The 20,273-nt window shown below is 35.5% G+C and overlaps 1 protein-coding gene across 3 annotated transcripts; it reads left to right on the forward strand.

The window, feature by feature from the left end:
- The first annotated feature begins 3 nt into the window (after nucleotides 1–3).
- On the forward strand, nucleotides 4–19,819 carry LOC135596112 (alpha-aminoadipic semialdehyde synthase-like). 3 transcript variants are annotated; one of them, XM_065087906.1, is made up of 26 exons: nucleotides 4–77; nucleotides 157–236; nucleotides 337–597; nucleotides 687–773; nucleotides 855–984; nucleotides 1,440–1,613; nucleotides 1,816–1,898; nucleotides 3,303–3,419; nucleotides 4,441–4,516; nucleotides 6,301–6,472; nucleotides 7,710–7,806; nucleotides 7,912–8,075; nucleotides 9,014–9,071; nucleotides 9,213–9,353; nucleotides 10,446–10,784; nucleotides 12,036–12,116; nucleotides 12,614–12,679; nucleotides 14,314–14,431; nucleotides 14,663–14,792; nucleotides 16,383–16,462; nucleotides 17,327–17,485; nucleotides 17,572–17,818; nucleotides 18,412–18,520; nucleotides 19,129–19,290; nucleotides 19,379–19,448; nucleotides 19,545–19,819. In XM_065087906.1, the coding sequence occupies exons 2-26, from the start codon at nucleotides 210–212 to the stop codon at nucleotides 19,601–19,603; spliced, it is 3,207 nt and encodes a 1,068-aa protein (XP_064943978.1). In that variant the 5' UTR covers nucleotides 4–77; nucleotides 157–209; the 3' UTR covers nucleotides 19,604–19,819. The 3 variants fall into 3 exon arrangements, with proteins under 3 accessions (XP_064943978.1, XP_064943979.1, XP_064943977.1); XM_065087907.1 differs by having other exon boundaries at nucleotides 10–62; XM_065087905.1 differs by having other exon boundaries at nucleotides 69–236.
- The last annotated feature ends 454 nt before the right edge of the window (nucleotides 19,820–20,273 follow it).

Below are 20,273 nucleotides of genomic sequence, written 5' to 3' on the forward strand. Positions count from 1 at the left end.
GTCCCTTCCCTTCTTTCAAATGATCTCCATTAACGCCACCTATTTATATCGTCTCTCCCATCGTGAGCCAAATCATCGTCTCTCTCGACCGTCTCGTACTTCTCTTCTTTCTTTTTTTCTAACCTTTGCAGGGATCTTAAGGAGGTCCCTTTGCAGGAATCTCCCCCCAAGATTGACCGTGCGCTTCTGTTCGTCATCTTTGGGTCTCCATGGCGGCATCGGCAGCTCCGGACGGCGTATGCACGAACTTACTGAGATTCTTGAGACTGTTGCCCTAATCGAAAGGTTTCGATTGTCTTGTTAGTTCTGATTTCTTGGGGATTGCAATGGCCGCAGGGAGAACGGAGCTTGCTGGGGAATGGCGTCGTTGGGATCCTCGCGGAGTCGATAAACATATGGGAGAGGAGAGCGCCGCTGGCGCCGTCCCACTGCGCTCGCCTTTTGCTGAGCGGGAAGGGCCAGAGCGGAGTCGAGCGGATCATCGTGCAGCCGAGCACGAAGCGGATTTTTCATGACGCGCAGTACGAGGATGTAGGGTGTGAGGTATCGGATGATCTCTCGGAATGTGGCCTGATCATAGGGATCAAGCAACCAAAGGTCAGAGTGATAGCAATTCAGTTGGTTCTTGACATATACCTGCGTCTTGATCGCTGCAATGTGTGAGGTTCATTTTTTGGCTGGCGCAGTTGGAGATGATTTTTCCTGATAGAGCCTATGCCTTCTTCTCCCACACCCACAAGGCGCAGAGAGAAAACATGCCGCTGTTGGATAAGGTAGCTGCTTGACGATATGCATGATTCCTTAGTTCCTACTTGGTGACAGTTGTGGGCTTGATTTTGTTCTTTGATTTACAGATTCTTGCAGAAAGAGTTTCCTTGTTTGACTACGAGCTTATAGTTGGAGATAGTGGGAAAAGACTGCTTGCATTTGGAAAATTTGCTGGCAGAGCTGGCCTAATTGACTTTTTACATGGGCTTGGACAACGTAAGAGGATTTGATTTATCATCTCACTGATATTAAACCTCCTTTTTCCTCTGTCAATTGCTGATGATAAGAAGATTCCTTAAAAATATATAGATCAGTTTTTGAGTAGAAATTCCATTGTGACTTTGCATTGTTGGACATGGAACTGGACTATATATCAATCTAATTGCTTCATTCTTAGGATTGAAAAATGGAGTACCTTTTTTGGTTCCAAAGTCAGTTGCCGTTATTGCATAAAACTTGCCACCACCATCTGCAGTGATATAGTTAGTAAATTGATGCCTTAGGGACTTATACGTTAATATTATCCTTACAGATAATAATATAATTTGTTTATGAACATGTAACTACACTGAATTTAACTAGTGGCCTATCTTTCAAAATGAGGGTTCCTTCTGGCTATATTTTTGTAGATCTGTGCTTATGGCTTGACTTATGGATTTCCTCGTGTACAGGATACTTGAATCTTGGATATTCAACACCCTTCTTGTCTCTGGGGGCCTCTCATATGTATTCTTCCCTTGCTGCGGCCAAGGCTGCGGTGATTGCTGTTGGTGAAGAAATAGCAACACTCGGGCTGCCATCTGGAATTTCACCCTTAGTCTTTGTATTTACTGGGGATGGAAATGGTAATGTATCTAGAATGAATTTCCTATTTTTTTACTAGGGTTGTTAATTGTATTTTTTTTACTAGAATGAATTCACAACTATTGACATTTACACTGGGTATCCCTTATTAAGGTGTCTAGAATTAAATTACAACTGAGCATTAAATTTTTTCTTGATGCTTACTAATCTATATTTTCTGCATATGATATTCTTGTTTTGTAGTTTCTCAGGGTGCACAGGAGATATTTAAGCTCTTACCTCATACCTTTGTTGATGCTCAGGAACTTCCAGAAATTGTTGGTCTGGTACTTATTGCTCTTTCCTTTCCATGTTTGTCCTTTAGTTTGAATATACTTCCAAGGAGTACATATTATCATGGTTCATCTACTTGATATTGAAAGAATTTTGTTTTGCTTCATCGGCTTTTGGTAGCTTCAACTGAGAACAAAAAGTTATACTTCTGAAATTTTTAATACATTTTATGGTGCAAATCATTTGATCTAATGATACTTTTGTGAAGGAAAGCTTCATTCCCTAGTAAAGATCATAAAGTAATGGTTCTGTAAAAGTTTCCCTGATAAGGTGAGAGCTGATACAGATTAATATGTATAAAAACCTACAGTTTGCCACAGTCTACTTATTGATTTGCTGTAAAACATAGCAATTTGATTATTTGGTGTCAGTTACTTAGATCTTTTTCTGGCATTGAGCTCGTTGATGGCAATACTACTAGTCAATATGTCAGTCCAAGAGTAAAAGTAATCATTATAGTTCCATCTTCATATAAGATTAAAAAAATCTCATGGTGATTATCAGCTTCCTGAAACAACTCTCCTTCACCCAGGCTAGGGACGTCTATTAAATAGATGGAAAACAATCAGTTTTCTTGCTACTGGACCAGTCCCATTTCAGTTCTGTTGTCCGAGTGAAAACTTATTTGGTTTAGCTTGTTTCACTAGTAGTGTAGCAAAAATTCGCATAAAATAGTAGTGACAATTTTATCCATGAAACCATTTTTTTGGAACTAAGTAAGCAAGCATTTACTGGTATATGCAGAAAATTTTATTTCTTTAGTTGACATTATTATGAGTATGGAGCTTCACTAAACTCCTGGAAAATAATTCAACTATCCTCAGAATTTACATTCTAGGTAAAACTTTCCATGATGACTAGTTTTCAAAAATGTTATGAGAGCACTCTAGAGAGATGATGTGACAGATAACAATGCATAATGACTAGCTTCAGGTTTCAAAGCAAGTTGTGAAGATGTCTAGCAAATTTCTGGTGATATGCTTTAGTGAATGCAATTTTCTGTAGATTGACGAGACAAACTATACAATATTAGTTTTGATGAGTCATGAACTTATTTCATGAACTTATTGTCTATGACTTGATGCTGTAACAGAGTGGTGTCACAAAATCCTAATCGAACTCAACCAAACCCATCAAATTCCCTTTCTATCTGATTTCCCCGAGTGTCATCTTTGAACATAACAAGTCTTAAGACAAACCAACATGATTTCCTTGCACCAAATTCACCCTCCTTTATGAAATTGTGCTCCAGAAGTGGTACATGGAAATCTCATATTGTATGCTACTTCTGGTGGTCTTCTTCTCGCTAGTAGTTTCTGGATGAATTACTTAATGTATGTTCTATATCAGCCTTTTGCTTTCTGTGAACTGCAGTTTTGTTTTTCTTTAAATTGCAGGCTAAGGACCATGCTCAACATTCAGGATCAAGAAGGAGAGTTTTTCAAGTCTATGGCTGTGTGGTGACTTGTCAAGACATGGTTGCACCAAAGGATTCGACAAAAACTTTCAATAAGGTACATCTCTTTCTGTTTCTGCATGAACTACTTACTACTATTTTATATAATTCTTCCACCTTTTGCTTATGTAATTTTTCCTAATCCATATTTGAATGGACTAGAATCTTAGTTCTATTTCCACCCGCTGTTTATTTCAGTATATTTGGCCTTTAGACCTTCTGGGTGATATACCTTAGGAGCCTAATTGAAGTCACAATCAAGTTACTGTCATATTCATAAAGAAACTAACAAAAAATTGTGAGTTGTCAATGTAAGCATACAACCCAATTTTTTTGTAGATTTATTAATTTGACCAAGTTATGTTTGTTCCCAACCATTGGTATAAGGTATAACCAAAGTTACCATCAGTGTGAGACTAAATCATGTCTAATGAAAATAAGATAGCTGTAACCATTGTTGTAACCAGGATTAACATCAATGTGAGAATAATTTATGTTTAAAGAAAATAAGATAGCTGATAGGTGCATCAAATGCTGCAAATTTATCGAATATAACTGATATGTTATTAATCTGATATATTCCCTTGGGTCTCAAGGTATCAGTCTCGAAAGTTAACAAAAATATATGCAAATCTTTAGAATTTGTAAATCATAAAATTTTAGGCCTTACCAAATTACATTGCTGTTTACTGAATTAGTTTATTTTCATTCTAAAATTACGTCACTATTGCTGTACACCATCTCCATCATCAACACAACAACAACAGCGCACAACACAAAATAACAATGATGATTAAAACGACAACATTTACAATCGTAGAACATATTCATACTACTTTGGAATGGTTCTATTTTCTCGAATTCTATCATCAGTTGGAACTACATAATTGTTTATGAATATAAATGCAACTCACAATTGTTTTTGTATAAATGAATATTTTAAATGATTGTTGATTTGGATGCTTTGTTCAATACTTTTAGTTCCTAAGATGTATCAAATTACCTTTGTCAACCATAAACTCCAAAGACAGAATTGAATTTGTGTGCCAAACAAATGAAGAATGTATGTTTTTATGCAGGCAGACTATTATGCGCATCCAGATCATTACTATCCTGTTTTTCATGAAAAAATTGCTCCATATGCATCTGTCATAGGTAAGATTCTATTATATCTTCTGATTAATCAAGTAATATGTATGTTTTCCTATTTGTAATTGATGAAACAAAATTTTGTAGATGGAACTGGCACAGACAGCAGAAATTGCTTCACCTCTGCAGTGTAGTTAAAGTTGGGCATTGAGGTGCTATCTAAAGTGCCTACTGCATTTTTGTTTTCTAGGTAGATGGTGTTACAATGCGAAACTTTTAATATTAATGGCATGATGAGAGGTAGAAGGAAACCTAAAAAGTTTTATTAGAAACTATAAGCAAATATTTAAATACTTTTTAGTTTTAATTTAGCTAAGAATACGAATTTTTGCAGAGTTCAATCTATGTAGCTGACACCAACTGGTTGGGATTTATAATTTTGTGGTTGTTGGTGTCAAGGTCTGCCATACCGAAGCGTACCGCCCGTACCGGGTGGTACATACCGGTCCAATAGGTTACCGGTATGCGGACCGCCTGGTACCGTTACAGTGCTATAGTACTATACTGTAGTACTGCTACAGTATGAAAATGTATAAAATTTTTCAGTACACCAGGGTGTACCGCTCGGTATGCCCTGATATACCGCCCAGTACACCGGTACCATACCGTACCAAACCCGGGTCAAAACGCCGGTACGGTATGATACGGCGAACCTTGGTTGGTATTACAATGCGAAGTTCAGTATGTCAAGTGGTAGAAACTTAGCTGTATGTTAAATTTGTAAGTTGAAAAAGATGAGAGCTACAATAAACTAGTCAATAGATTTTAAATTTCATATTGTGCAAAAAAAAGTTAAGCTATTACTAATTTCTTTGGTAAGTGAAACATGAAAATGATCTTTAGAAGACCAAAAGTCCAATTGTATAAGGAGACAGATGCATATCTGGATTTTTCACGATCTTCCTTTTGAGTAGAGAGAAGTTATCTTGAATAACAAAAGTAGGATAAGAAGCTTGACATTTAAATGGAAGGAAATGTAACTTAAGTTATGATTGATTTTAAAACTTGGCAAGGGTGTTCTTGCTCTCAAATTTTATACAGGTCTGTTTTAAGTAGTATTATTTGTTCATATACTTGCACTCTAGTGTCCAATCAAGGAATCATCTAGTTGGTTACACTTCTTTAGGCCTAGTTTCTTGTTGTAGTCCTTGCTGATGGTGAACTTTGATTGATTCTTTTGTTAGTGCACTAATACTATAGGAGCATTTGACTTGTGGTGGTTGCGTTTCATGAGGTGGTTCCAGATAGGCTTTCCATGAGTTCCGATTAAGGATTTGAGTCGCATGTAATTTTCTAAGTAGTTTTGGATGTGCTTTCACGTATTCTTTTAGTTGTTATAGTCATATATTGAGTTTTGTATTAGGTATGGATTGATCTGGACGAATAAAAGGCGACTGGAACAGAGGTTTGAAAAGGTTTTTTTAGGTAGGATTTGCGAGATAAAGATTTGAGAAGTCTTAGTTGTAAGAGAAATTATCACAGCACCAGTTACATTTGATACTAATGTAGAACAGTGTTTGGTAATTGGTACTAATGTAGAACCCATAACATGCTTGCAACATTTCTTATAGGAAAACCATGGAACTATCTTACAAGTTATAACAATGATCAACAAGTCTTGCTTCTCTTGGGAAGGCTGTGAACACTTGAAGCAAAAAAGCTTTTTTGGAAATTCATATAATATTTACTTGTGCTTCTGTATGCCTCCTATTGTACCATACTATCATCTATCAAAATTTTCCATTTTTTGACATGCAATGTTATAGTTTAGCTTCTCTTTTTCTGGCTAGTGAATTGTATGTATTGGGAGAGAAGATTTCCTCGGTTGTTGACTACCTTCCAGTTGCAAGAATTAATGAAGAAAGGATGCCCACTCGTTGGAGTTTCTGACATTACATGTGATATTGGAGGGTCGCTTGAATTTGTTAATCAAACAACATTAATAGAGAGGCCTTTCTTCAGGTAGTTCTTCTTTCTATTTCTTTCACTAAGAAGTTAGAGACAGACTTAATCCATGTTAAATCATTTTGATTTTTGCTGATGATTTCATGTCATGCCCTACTTTTATTAATACTGTCTAGTTTTGAACTATATATATAGTTTTAGAATGCTAATGTATTACTTTATTCATCAGGGACTGGTGAATTGATGTTTTCTTACTGAATTTTTCATTCTTCTTCATTTTTTGGTGAAAAGATATCTTACTAAAATAAAATAAACAAATTGTTTTTCTGCCATTGGACAATTAGGAGAAACAACATTTTGACAAATGAATCCTCACAAAATCGATATAGCAAGTACCTGTAGTGATCTTGATTTTCTACAAATGAAATGTACTCAGACTGGGGCAACCTAGAACATCGTGTATACTGATCAAGAAAGAACCTTGGCTTCCATGCATAATTGCATAGTACATAATATGAAAGCCTTGAGCATCAGACTCTATCACATGTTGAAGAATCCATAACTGGATCAAAGATTATATGGTATCTTATAGATCTCAAAGACAAGATCAGAGCAACACAAGTAAACTGATTGAGCCCTATGCAGTCCAAGCTTGGGCTGTGCAATTCTTTGGGCGTATCTTTTTTTGTTCAGCCAAGGACCTATTTCTGATGATAGATCAGTCTCTAATTGGTTCCTGGAGTCAATTTGATGGGAACATTGGAGGTTTACGTTGGTCATGATGGAATCTATGTGAATCAGCAAGAAAAATAAGAGGTCAACTAATCTTATTTTACATTTGGAAAATGCTATTGAAAGAACTGAAGGTTGCTTTGTAATGGCCATCAAACATTGGCAACTTTTGTTAGAAGTGTCAAATTCATCAAATGAATGGAGTAATGTAAGATATATTGAATTATTGATCATATTGTGCAATATAGAACTTAACAGTGTTGGCAGATAAGATGAGTAATTACATCATCATATTAGATGTCTACAAATATGTGTTCTTGCTTGTTAATAATTTTTTTTTTGATATAGAAAAATGCTAGTAGGGTTCTTTGCTGCTGGCTAATCTTTATGCACTTCTAACAGTACATGTCTTATCTTCTTAATGTTACTGTTTTGTTATCACCTGGTATTTTAGTATATAGTCTATAAATTGTTATGCATATGTTTATCACCTAGTTTTCTTTGGAAGATTCCTTTTGTCCAACTAAAATTTTATTGAAAAGATGTTAATTTTGGTGTTTAGATATGACCCCTTCACTGATTCATACCATGATGACATGGCGGGTGATGGCCTGATTTGTTTAGCTGTTGACATCCTCCCCACAGAATTCCCGAAAGAGGTAGGTTTTCCTTGTTCTAGTAGGTCATCAAGAGGTTATACTTAATTTTAAGATTTTTTTGGTTCTTCATCTAGTGACATCTTTCTTTTTTAAATTTTTGTGAAGGCTTCTCAGCATTTTGGAGATATTTTATCACAGTTCATTGGTAGCTTGGTTTCAACTACAAACGTTAAAGAACTCCCTTCACACTTGCAGAAGGCCTGTATCACTCATAACGGTTCACTTACCTCTTTATACAAATATATCCCCCGAATGAGAAAAACCATAATGTAAGCTTTAAATGTATTATATTTTTCGTTGATAAAAATTGATTTGGATCACTGCTTAGTTTGCTTGTGTTCTGCCCTTTTTTTTGTGTGCTTTACTTGTTTGATCCTTCGCCTTTTCCAAGTATCATATATATGTAATCACGGCATGGCAAACTAATAATAAATATTGAATTCCTCGATTTTGCTTCATATGAAGAAGACTAGACAATCAGCTCTTTCTTCATCTACCAAGCTAGGTGAACAATAATACAATTATTGCATTCGCACTTACCCACAGCACAACCTCGACCCTTAGTTGTTCACTGATCAATACAAATTATGAATCATTTAATGATTCTCTTTCTTCCATCCTTCCAGAATAATCTCATAATCATCAAGAAAAGAAAATCAATTGCCATGCAAGTATTTTTCATTATTATCAAAAAGAAAAAAACCAATATTAACAAGAGTAGCTTTGAATTTTGAAGAAATACTTAAAAGATAACCTTAGTTGGTATACCCCATTTCATTAGATGTATAACTTAGTATGATGAATGTACAATAAGTACCAATTAAATATTTGTATATATATGAAAGATTATTGCTCTTTCACTTTTTTTTTGTTGCAATTTTAGAGATGCTTGATAAGCAAATCATGAACATTGTGTTGATCATTTACTTGTTAAGAGAATCTTTTCCTGTAATGAAACTTAATGTTCTATTATTCCAAGTTTCTTGCATTTTGACTGAAGAGGTATCAAGAACATTTGTTTTTGTTTTATTCTTTAATTTACAAATAAGTATGGCTTTATTGTGAATATTTTTTTCAGTCATTAGTCTCTGTGTCTTCTATAGTTTCGTTTAAAACCTTTCTGTGATGTAAAGTTTATCCATGTAGTTTTTCATTTACCATGTCATATCAATGCTAAAATGTAGATGTAAATCTTCACTTATTTCAGAGATCTATCACCTGGTCCTGTAAATGATTCATCTGGGAAGAAAAAATACAATATACTGGTAAGAACTCAAAATTTTACTGTTTACAATTTTTGCAATAAATGAATTTTTTGTAGTGTCTATCTACATGAAACACAATTAGTATCAATTTAGTTAGAATCTTTGAGTCCATATCTTGAACTATAATTCCTTATTTTATAGGTGTCTCTCAGTGGTCATCTGTTTGATCAGTTTTTGATTAATGAAGCTCTGGATGTTATTGAAGCTGCTGGAGGATCTTTTCACTTAGTTAGGTGCGAAGTCGGGCAAAGTGCAAAGTCCATGTCCTACTCAGAACTTGAAGTAAGTTGAATAACTGAATGTCACTATGCTCATTCTCCTATCAATATATGAGATTAATGTATGACACAGGTCTAGTTTTTATAAATTTTTAGTTGGGTCTATTTCATATAAATACTTTGAGCAATTTAAGGGGGTATTCCTGTTCTGGACTTAGGCAATCTGCTTCCTGGAAATTGAAATTTCATGTTAAAAGTTGGACAAGTTAATTTCTGGACTTGCTAATTTTGTCTTATTCACTTGTTGTGGTGAATTCATATGGTTTACATCTGCTTCTGTACCGAATATGCTGAAGCTTCCTTTTATTCTTTCCTAGAGTTCAATACATATCAAATTTCGAATTACATTTATATGGATCAGGTATTTCATATGCACCAAGGTTTTAGGTGCCACAAGCATTACGTGCCACAAGCATTACGTATGCTGCCTAATCATTGGTGTGAAATGTATTCGATCCCTAACAACCATACCATGTTATGCATGCCAGCAGCTGGCATGTGCATTGGTTTTGGATAGAGCCCTGGCATGTGGGATGTGTCCATGACATGATGGCCTACCTATGACCAGGTATGGATTGGCTGGTACATGCAGTGTGGAAATGGCATCTTACATGTTGGAAAATTGTCTTTTACTGACACATGATGTTACTATAATGTACTAGTGATGCTGTACTAGTCATGCTTTATTGAATTCCAAAATTTGTCATGGGTATATACCATTTTTTTCATTGTTAGTTATGCAATTTTTAATCCAAAGAATCCTCCCATATTTTACTTGAGTTTGCTTTGCAATAGTGATTATTTTTGAGTTGTGAATAAGGATCACAACTACCTTGGTTGCATGTGAACAGCTAACTCTAGGTACTCTTATGGAACAGGTAAATGACTGCTGTTTTTGTAAAAGTGCTTTCTTTGCTTCATTTGCAATAACTTGTTAGACTGAGCTCTACTATGAGTAGCTCCTGGCGCATTGTGATCCAAGATTGCCCCTTGTTCTTGTGAAATTGCATAACATTTTTAAATTTCTGGTTGACACTAATTTAAGATATTGATTATCTTGCTCAGTTAAAGGGGGATCTTGTGGATGGTTGTACAGGTGGGTGCTGATGACACTGTGATCCTGGATCGGATAGTGGATTCTCTGACTTCTATCGCAAACCAAAGCGATCAAAATGGAGCTTCCAGCAGGCAATTATCTTTGAAGATAGGAAAAGTTAGCGAAAGTATCATGCAAGATAGAAGTGGACTTAAGAGAAGGCCAGCGGTTTTGATTCTGGGTGCAGGACGTGTATGCCGACCGGCTGTGGAGTTTTTAACTTTACTGGGGAGTAAATCCTATGAAAATTCTACTAAATCATGCCTGGCCATTGACAATGAAGAATTTGAAGAGTTTGAGGTCATTGTGGCATCTCTATATGAGAAGGATGCAAAGGAGGTATGATTCTGGAACTTATGCTAACACTGAATTGTTAACAGCATCTATTCCATAAATATTGGGTTAAATCTTTCAAGCAGCATATACATAAAGCAATAATAATATAATAATGATAATTCTCACTGCATCTGTAAGTTGCTTTCGTGGTGACTCTGCACAGATACTAGACCATGTCTTTCCCAAACTTTGATAAGTTCTAAGAAGTCACTATCACATATAAAATCTAGGCCAACCAATGAATGCAAGGCACCAGCAGTGTCTCCAGGGCATGAGAAGAGATCAGCTATTGATTCTGGTAACATTTAACATAAGCTATGAATATGGGTAGAACATGAAATTTAAATTAATCAGATATTCTTACTTGTGCTTGATAATTTAATTCATAGTTTGTTTACACGAACACTTAATGGGTGCCCAATCCAGATTCAGTGGTATTGACTGATTTTAAAGGTTTAAGGGGCACCATTGCCTAGGTTTGTTGAGGCAAGTGCTTGTGAACCAAGATTGTCTTGCCTTGGCATGAGGTTCTATAAAGAAAAGTAAATGAAACTGATGAAGTACTACAGCATATAACATTGACTAATATCTGGGGCTGGGCATTCAATTTATTATTATTTTCTTACTATATCAAACAGTATTACATTGTGATATATGCTTAATATATGTACTCCAAATTTGAAGGTTGATGTGTTGTACGATGAATCACAATGATGACAACAAATTTATAGAATTAGCGATCAAGTAAAAAATCCTGAGCTTCATAGATATACCAAACACTTAAACAAGCTTATGCTTGAATCTTACAATTAGTGTGCAAGAATGATAAATCTACAGTAATGATATTGTTATGTTACATAATTAAAACATTTAGTGATAAAAAAATAATGAAATGTATAACACGAGAAGGGTCTTTTAGGTCCCTATGTGATTTCAGAAGGTCAATGAGATGAACATATGAGACAATCTTTATCCAAGCCTGTGTGCTTTACTGAGGTGAGTCTAAAATATTATGAGCCTTATTGAATATCATCACTATGTATGCTTCATACTTATGTGCATCTTTGATAACACACCGAAATGCAAGAACAAGAGTTAGATCAATTTTGTTTCTTGCACCACCAAAGTTTAAATTTTTTGATGGTTCTTTTGATTCTCCATATCTTTCAGCTTACCATTCTAGTGCGCTGCATGTATTGAGAAATAAATGGACAAATATTAAACATTATTTCTGACCTGCATCACTTTATACAGACTATTGAAGGCATTCCGAATGCAACAGCTATTCAGCTTGATGCAATGGATTATGGAAGACTTACAGAGTATGTATCTCAGGTAAAACTTCTTGATCCTGCCTTTTGAGTGCTTGGATCTTATAATTTAAAAGAACCTTTCGTCACTATCTTATACTAAGTTGGAACTTGGAAGTGGACCAGCTTGCAATTTATTGTCTTATTATATGCCTAAGTGGAGAACACATGACAAGCCATGTAGATATCACATGGATGACATGTCAGTGCCAGCATATCAATGCATGTGCACAAAGTTAATATATAGCAGCAGTCATCATGCTAATAATAGTATTACCATGGTTATGTTGCCTATTAGCAGTCATCAGCTTGCAATTTATTGTCTTATTATATGCCTAAGTGGAGAACACATGACAAGCCATGTAGATATCACATGGATGACATGTCAGTGCCAGCATATCAATGCATGTGCACAAAGTTAATATATAGCAGCAGTCATCATGCTAATAATAGTATTACCATGGTTATGTTGCCTATTAGCTTATGACTATGTGTTTATGCTTGGATTTATGCATCATGCAGGTTCATGTTGTACTTAGTTTACTACCTCCTAGTTTTCATGCTACCATAGCAAAGGCATGCATCGAGGTACTTTCTGAACTTAATTCGAATTTGTCTTCAATCAGCACTTAAGATCCATAGTTTTGTATTATTTTCTTTTTCATTAATAAAGGAATAAACTATTTTCTTAGTTTCTTGCCCGCACATTGTCTTTTGCTGCTTATGATAATTAGCTTATTATTCTTTGCTTCTGACTGTATCTTAATTGTGACATAGTCCCTCTGATGCTCATAACTTAGTTTCTATTTAAAGAAACATCTTCTGTTTTTAGTGTAAAAGGGAAAATTGTGGTATCAAAGCATCCTGCTCAACGTACTTGATTTGGCAAATCAGCATGTCAAAATCAACATGTAAAAATCAAATATGATATTCCTAGAATTTAGAGAGGATGCAAACGTGAAATGCTCAGAAGGATGTGAAAACATGTTTCCTGTAAAGTGATGGTTCCACAGAGAGCCAAAAGGTGCGTTGCATGTAGGTTCATTTTATGTTATTAACTTTATGTTGTATTCTTTTGTTGCTAATAAAGATGAGGTCTTTGAATCCTTTATGATGAATGGTCACACCAAATATCTTGATTTGATGAGTCACAAGAAGAATTAAAGTGCAACTGCAGCATGCATATTGCATAGGACACTTTTTTCCATTGGTTGATACAGAAATAGAAATGTCCTACAATGTTTTAGATTTCATTTCAAATAATTATGAATTTATGATCAAAGTGCATTCATGAGGGTACAAATTTTGGTCCTTGTATTACAGTGAACTGGCAGACTGGCACAGACTGTTATGCTGCTTGGTAATGAACAACATAATGACAGAATGTAACATACAAAGATTGAAAATAGGGGACATACTAAATTGTAATATGCAGTTTGTTGTGGAGATCAGACTGATGTTTCAGCCAGTGACTTCTCCTTTTTCTACTATTACTTTTCTTTCCTTTACTCATGTGACCACTTATCGAATGAAGTTGAAGGATGTGTTCCTTTTAGTATTGAGTTGTTGGATAGTGCTTGGCATGACCCTGAATATCCCAAGAAAGTCTGTTCTGTTGGTTTTTGAGTAATGTGGGTTGGTAGGAGAGGTCCACATAGTGATCTTGTTTCAGACATGTACATCTTGCCTAGTGTTAATACCAATCAGTTTTATATTTGTTGCTCTTTTGCTTATGTTGTATATATCAGATCAATTCCTTTGCAAAACAAAGAAAATTATGAAATGATTGAATCTGTATATTCTATTCTCTGGTTAAAGAAAACTTTTATTATTCTACATCACAATTAAGCTTACAAAAAGTTAAAGAGTATCAACACAACAACAGAGAAAGGGCAGCCCGGTGTATGAGGCTCCCACTAAATTGCAAGTAGGGAGGCATTTTCTATGACTGGAATCTTGGTCATCCAAATTGCAGAGGAGCATCCTTACTGTGGCACCACAGCTTGACGTCGTACAAGTTAAAATAATGAAGAAAAAATGAGTCAAAATATGTTTTGAAATAATAACAACCTTGCTTGTTGATTTGATATGAATTTGATTAATTGACTTTTCAGAAAATTATTTGCAGTGAACCATAAACCTACCAATGGCCAGATTTAATTATTTGTGCAGTGGTTTCCAATCATGTTTCATTTTCGCTTACTTTTTAATTCCAACTGCAGCATAAAAAACACATGGTCACAGCAAGCTATGTTGAAGCTACCATGTCAAGTTTGGACGAAAGGGCAAAGACTGCTGGCATCACGATCCTTTGCGAAATGGGCCTTGATCCTGGGATAGGTAATATTTGATTGTAGATTCAGGCTTACCATATTATCATTTAAAGCACTACTAATATTTTATTTACAGCACTAGTAATTTACCTACAATGATATAATCGCTCAGCATGTGCACTTATGTATACTTATGGGCCTCTGTTAACGTATGTGCATGTTTATATCCACTAATTCACTGATGCTTATTAATTGTGAGTACTTTATTATATTTAGGCTAATTGTTTGGGTTGGACAGACCACATGATGGCTATGAGGATGATCAATCAAGCACATATTAGAGGAGGGAAAATAAAAGCATTTACTTCTTATTGTGGTGGTCTTCCATCTCCTGCTGCTGCCAACAACCCACTAGCATACAAGTTCAGGTGATAATTCTAGAACAGTAAGCCACAAAAATAATTGCTAGTCTACTTGTTATTGTAGCTAACCACAATTTTGTTTAGATTAATTGAAAATGGAAATATGGTATCTGACTTATTATTTGTCATATTTTTGTGACATGAGTATAGTTACTTGTCTTCAGTTAACCATGTATAAGTTCCATAATTCTACTGTGCAACTATTTTAAAATATAAGTATTTGAGCATATGGATATGATACCTTATTCAGCATTGAACTAATTTGACATGTCATAAGACCTTTCAGGAAAAAGCAAAAGGACATGACAGTTAACAGTAAGGATTTGAAGTGCCCCACTTGCGTCTCCTTTTTCGTGTTGGTTTTATGGTGGCCAGTTAAATCTACTTGATTAAGGTATGGAGAAATGAAAGGACGATAGAACAGGAGGGAAACCCCAGGAAACATATACATGCCTCTGATGGCTCGTCTAATGCCTGTAGTCACAATTGCTGCTAGCATGCAATTGCAGTGCTGTTGATGTCATCATCACCCTTATTTGTGGATGGACACTAAAGAACATATTAATATAACTTAATATCTCCCTGAACACGTTGATTTAATAATTGGAAAAACGAATTAATTCTATTAAGTCCATTCTGCAAGGAGTCTGGACTGCAATCCAATCCAGCTGTTGTCAATATGCCTGGTAAGCCAACTGGAAAACCGTGCATATATCTTGGTTCATGATTCATTCATACAAATTGCATGAAGGATGGTGTGAATCTTTAAACCTAGAATTACACCTGGATATGTTTACATTACACCATAAAGAGTTTGGTAGGGTTGGCACTGAAGTCTAAATTTGGTAGTCGGTAAGTTGGTCATGATTAGAGTTTGTTCCTTAAGGGGTTGTACATTATCTAGTGTAACTTGATGAATATCACTAAAATTACCTTGCACAACTAATTAGACCTCTGACCTTTAAACATGGACATACAACACATCATGCTGTATGTGTGATGAGATATATGGGAACCTGATCTTTTGAATACCTTCTGTAATCTCTTTCCAACTGTGTTTATGTAGACACCTCTTAAGTCGTTAAGAAACCCAGTTTATCTGAGGATGCTAAAACTAAAAGTTGTATAATTGTGGTATCTGGTAGTATAGTTCTGAATATATATCCTCTTTTTAAGGGATACATTTGCATATTTCAAAAGTATACATAGTGCGTTGCATTATCTTTTACAAGTTACATATACAAATTCATAACACTAGAAGGTGTAAATATTAGCTTTGTGGTAGAGATATTATGCATGCACAAGAATTCATCGAAGAGAGGTGCAAAAAATACTTAGTTGTTTTCTCTTAAAATTGATTCATCCTTCGGGGAACTTTCCTGATAGAGTGATGCCTGTTTGAAACTTTGGGGTTCAACTAAAATGAATGAGTTAAATGAATCATTGTTGCTTGTGTTATGCTTACATTACCTTTTTCATGAAATTGTTCTCATGTAAGAGATTTATGAGGTTTAGAATTTAGGCCAGATAAGGTTGGCTTGTTCTTGGAGACCAACTAAATTTGAGCTTGATTGTGTAATTTTGTTCATGTTTCAGTTGGAATCCTGCTGGTGCTCTTCGAGCCGGGCGAAATTCTGCCACTTACAAGTATCTTGGAGAAATTGTACATGTTGATGGTTAGTTATTTGCTACTGAAACTTTATCACCAGATGTGTCATTTATTAACTTTTGTAGTCTAGTAGGGGATGTGTCTTGTTAAGGTATTCAAAAAGTAATTACTTGACCATGATTTCGTGAAATATTGATCCTCATTTCTCAATATATTTCCTACAGATACTGTGTCATAATTGCTTCTGTTTTGTAAATGCAAGAACTATATGGAGAGCATGGACACATATACATAAATAGCTACACGGATATGTTGAAATTTGAAAAAAAGGGATAGATACCACATGGATACAACAATAAACAAATATTTGAAGTTTGATGATACCAATAATCATCACTAAATAGAAGGCTTCTGACACTTTTTGTGGTAAATTAGATCCTAAAGTTGGGAAAATGATATCTTATGGGTTGCTTGGGCTAGAAAAAATGGTTTACAATATGTTGTTTATGTATTAAGCACTAAGATCAAAGGGTTGTCTTCGACATGTACCCAAGAAGCACCGTACAAGTATAATAACCAACATATCCAATATGGATGTGGTTAGCAATTCTAACTATCCATGCTTCATAAACGATTTTATACCTTGGATCCAAATGCTTCATATTTTACTATGTAAGTTGTTGCTTCTGGTGTATTAACTTCAAAGGAACTCTTACTTCCTCAGGACAGCTACTGTCTAATTAAGTACATAAATGAACTTTTTATTTAATTACATTTTTATATCCTATATTCAGAAAATACAGATGTGTGAAACCCAAAGCCTAAACTACTTAGTCAAACATCTATCTGATTATGATCAACCTTCACATCCTGCTGCTTAGCATATAGAGTATCACAAAAGGACTGAAATTTGATTTTCTTTCTAATGCAGGTAATGAACTGTATGACTCAGCAATGAGATTCAGGATACCAGAACTTCCAGCATTTGCATTGGAGTGTCTCCCAAATCGGAATTCGTTGCTCTACGGGGATTTATATCACATCACCAATGAAGCGTCAACCATATTTAGGGCGACCCTCCGTTATGAAGGTACTGAAAAGACTTGGAGAACACTATAATTTTATTTATTCTGTTATAACAGTTTTAGTCATTTACACAACTTTGTGGTTTTGCAGGCTTTAGTGAGATAATGGCATGTCTGGCGAGGATTGGTCTCTTTGAGACTGAAAATCATCCCATGCTGGGAGGAGCTCAGAGGCCAACATTTGCTTCCTTTCTTAATGAGCTCCTAGCTGATAAAAACTCTGCTAGTACTAACACACTTGGATCTACTGAAAATGAGCAAGAAATGATAAAGAGGTTGATCATGCTCAAATATTGCAATGACGACGCTGCAGCAACTAGAACAGTTAAAACTATCAAGTTAGTTGATGTTAACTTTTTCAAGTTATCTTAAAAAGCTCTCATGATGAACCCCACTGTAGATGGCATGTAAAGTACTGCATCATGCTAAATCTTCCATGCTATGCTGATTGGTGTTCGCACTAGGTAATTTGCCAAGCCGTGCCTACATATAGGAATATTAATGACGTGATGTGACGTCAAGTGATGAGCACAAGGCGTGTGTGATAAGGAAATCTTTAGACCATGTTTTATCTGACTTAATTTTTCTTTCCATATTTTGAATTATATTTTCATCCTATCAATTCTAGTTCTCTATTTACTTTTGTTGTTTTGGCATCTATTCCCATAAATTAATTTTATTTTGTGTCATTTACACTAAATATGGTGATATTCCATCACTGACATTAGCATCATCTTTTGCTAATTGGTACCATCTCTATCGAATTTTAGTATCTCAATATCTGAATAGCCTTGATGTAATTTGATTACCAAATACAATGTTTACCAGTGAGTTTGAGTTCACAAGCATATATCATGCACCATCCTTTATCATCTGTTGTAATAGATCTGGCCATCAGTCTCTCATTCAAATATTATGTATGACGGATTAGGTTCCTAGGGCTTCATGAGAGTAAAGAAATTCCAGTGGCATGTTCAAGTGCATTTGATGTTGTCTGCTTACGCATGGATGAGCGACTAGCCTACACCAACAAAGAGCAGGTAGCATGGCTTTCTTTTTTCTTTAAAGTAGTTTTAGCAGATCCACTATTGTTGTTGTTTAGTACATGTTTTCAGTCAAGTCCAAGAAACAATTACAACAACAATTTGGTTTAACTAGTTGGTCTGATTTGACCTTGTAAACCTGATCTTTTAAATGAAAAACAAAATGGACATAAAAAATCCTGTAGAATGAACTGAAGAATTCAGTACTTTTGCCCACACAGTCTTTTAATCAATTTGGGAACATCTACTGAATACCTTTGGCCGGTTGTTACTGGATTTTGTTTCTCTGGTGGGAGAGTGGTGCATGAATGCTGAGGAAGGTATCCCAAATGTTTTTCTTTTAGAATAAGTATTTTTATCCATCCCAAGTGCATGAATTCCAGAATCTTATTCTTTTGAAGTATGGATTGTCTGATTTTCCATCATGCTTTATTTTTCTAATATTTAACTTGAGCTTTGCTGGTTATATTACTTAGCATACTTTGAGCATTGTGTGTACTAATCTGATAGATCATTTTTTTCTTTTTAAAAAGAACATTGTTGTGATATTGGTCGCAAAGCTAGTCGTTTTAGTGATTCATGTACCTCGTCCTTTCTCATTACAGGATATGGTGCTTTTGCATCATGAAGTCCAGATAGAGTTTCCTGATGGAAGACCCACAGAGAACCACTGGGCAACCTTGCTGGAATTCGGAAAGGTAGAAGATGGCAAAGCTACTTCTGCAATGGCTCTCACAGTTGGAATTCCTGCAGCAATTGGAGTATTGGTAATCCCCAATTCATGTAAATTTAAGTGCAAGAAACCTAGTCAAATCCCAAAGCCGTTATCATATTTGGTTAATCTGAAAATTGCAGCTCCTACTCCAGAACAAGATCCAGAGCAGAGGGGTGGTCAGACCCCTTGAACCAGAAGTATACGCGCCGGGTAAGTTCATGTTAAATGCTGAATTATATTGCTACCTTTAGTTGCTCAATTTAAGTTCTGACTCCATGTTGGCTATTTGTTGATGGAACTTGGCAGCATTGGATATTCTAGAAGCGTCTGGAATAAAGCTGATAGAGAAATGCCAGACCTCCTGAATCTCAACCTATCCAGAATGACCGGGTATCACTCTTTCATGTTGTATAGTTTAAGAGTGATGTAAATTAGTCTTCCGGTGAACCCATCTGTTGTTACCATCTGTGGCATACATTCTCCTCACAATAAGACATTAAGATACTTTCCTATTGTACTTGTGTGTTCATATGTCCAACTAGTGAATGAATAAAATGATGCCGATAAGGTCTTTGATACAACACTCAAAACTCCACCAAGGTTGGTAAGAGGTGGAAACGCAGGACCATCTCATGCTTTGCTCGATGGATTCGAGTTGACCCAGAGTATCCTCCACTTGTGATGTTCTACTCCAAGATTCAACTAGTGATCTCTTCTTTAGCTTGTGGATTCGTTTTCCTTTTCGTAAACCTCATAAATATTCCTGTTATTATATTGGTGTAATAGAGAAGAACCAGGATTCAGTGTGGTGCTCTGCAGTTCATTAACGGTATCCTCCACTTGTGATGTTCTACTCCAAGTTTCAACTAATGATCTCTTCTTTAGCTTGTCGATTTCTTTTCCTTTCCGTTAACATCATAAATATTCCTGTTATTATATTGATGCAATAGAAAAGGAACAGGATTCAATGTGGTGCTCTGCAGTTCATTTACAAGGAAAGAAACTCCCTGTCACCATTATGATCTCTTATCCTTC

This window comes from Musa acuminata, chromosome BXJ1-10, assembly GCF_036884655.1.
Source record: "Musa acuminata AAA Group cultivar baxijiao chromosome BXJ1-10, Cavendish_Baxijiao_AAA, whole genome shotgun sequence".
In the NCBI taxonomy this organism is placed as follows: Eukaryota; Viridiplantae; Streptophyta; class Magnoliopsida; order Zingiberales; family Musaceae; genus Musa; species Musa acuminata.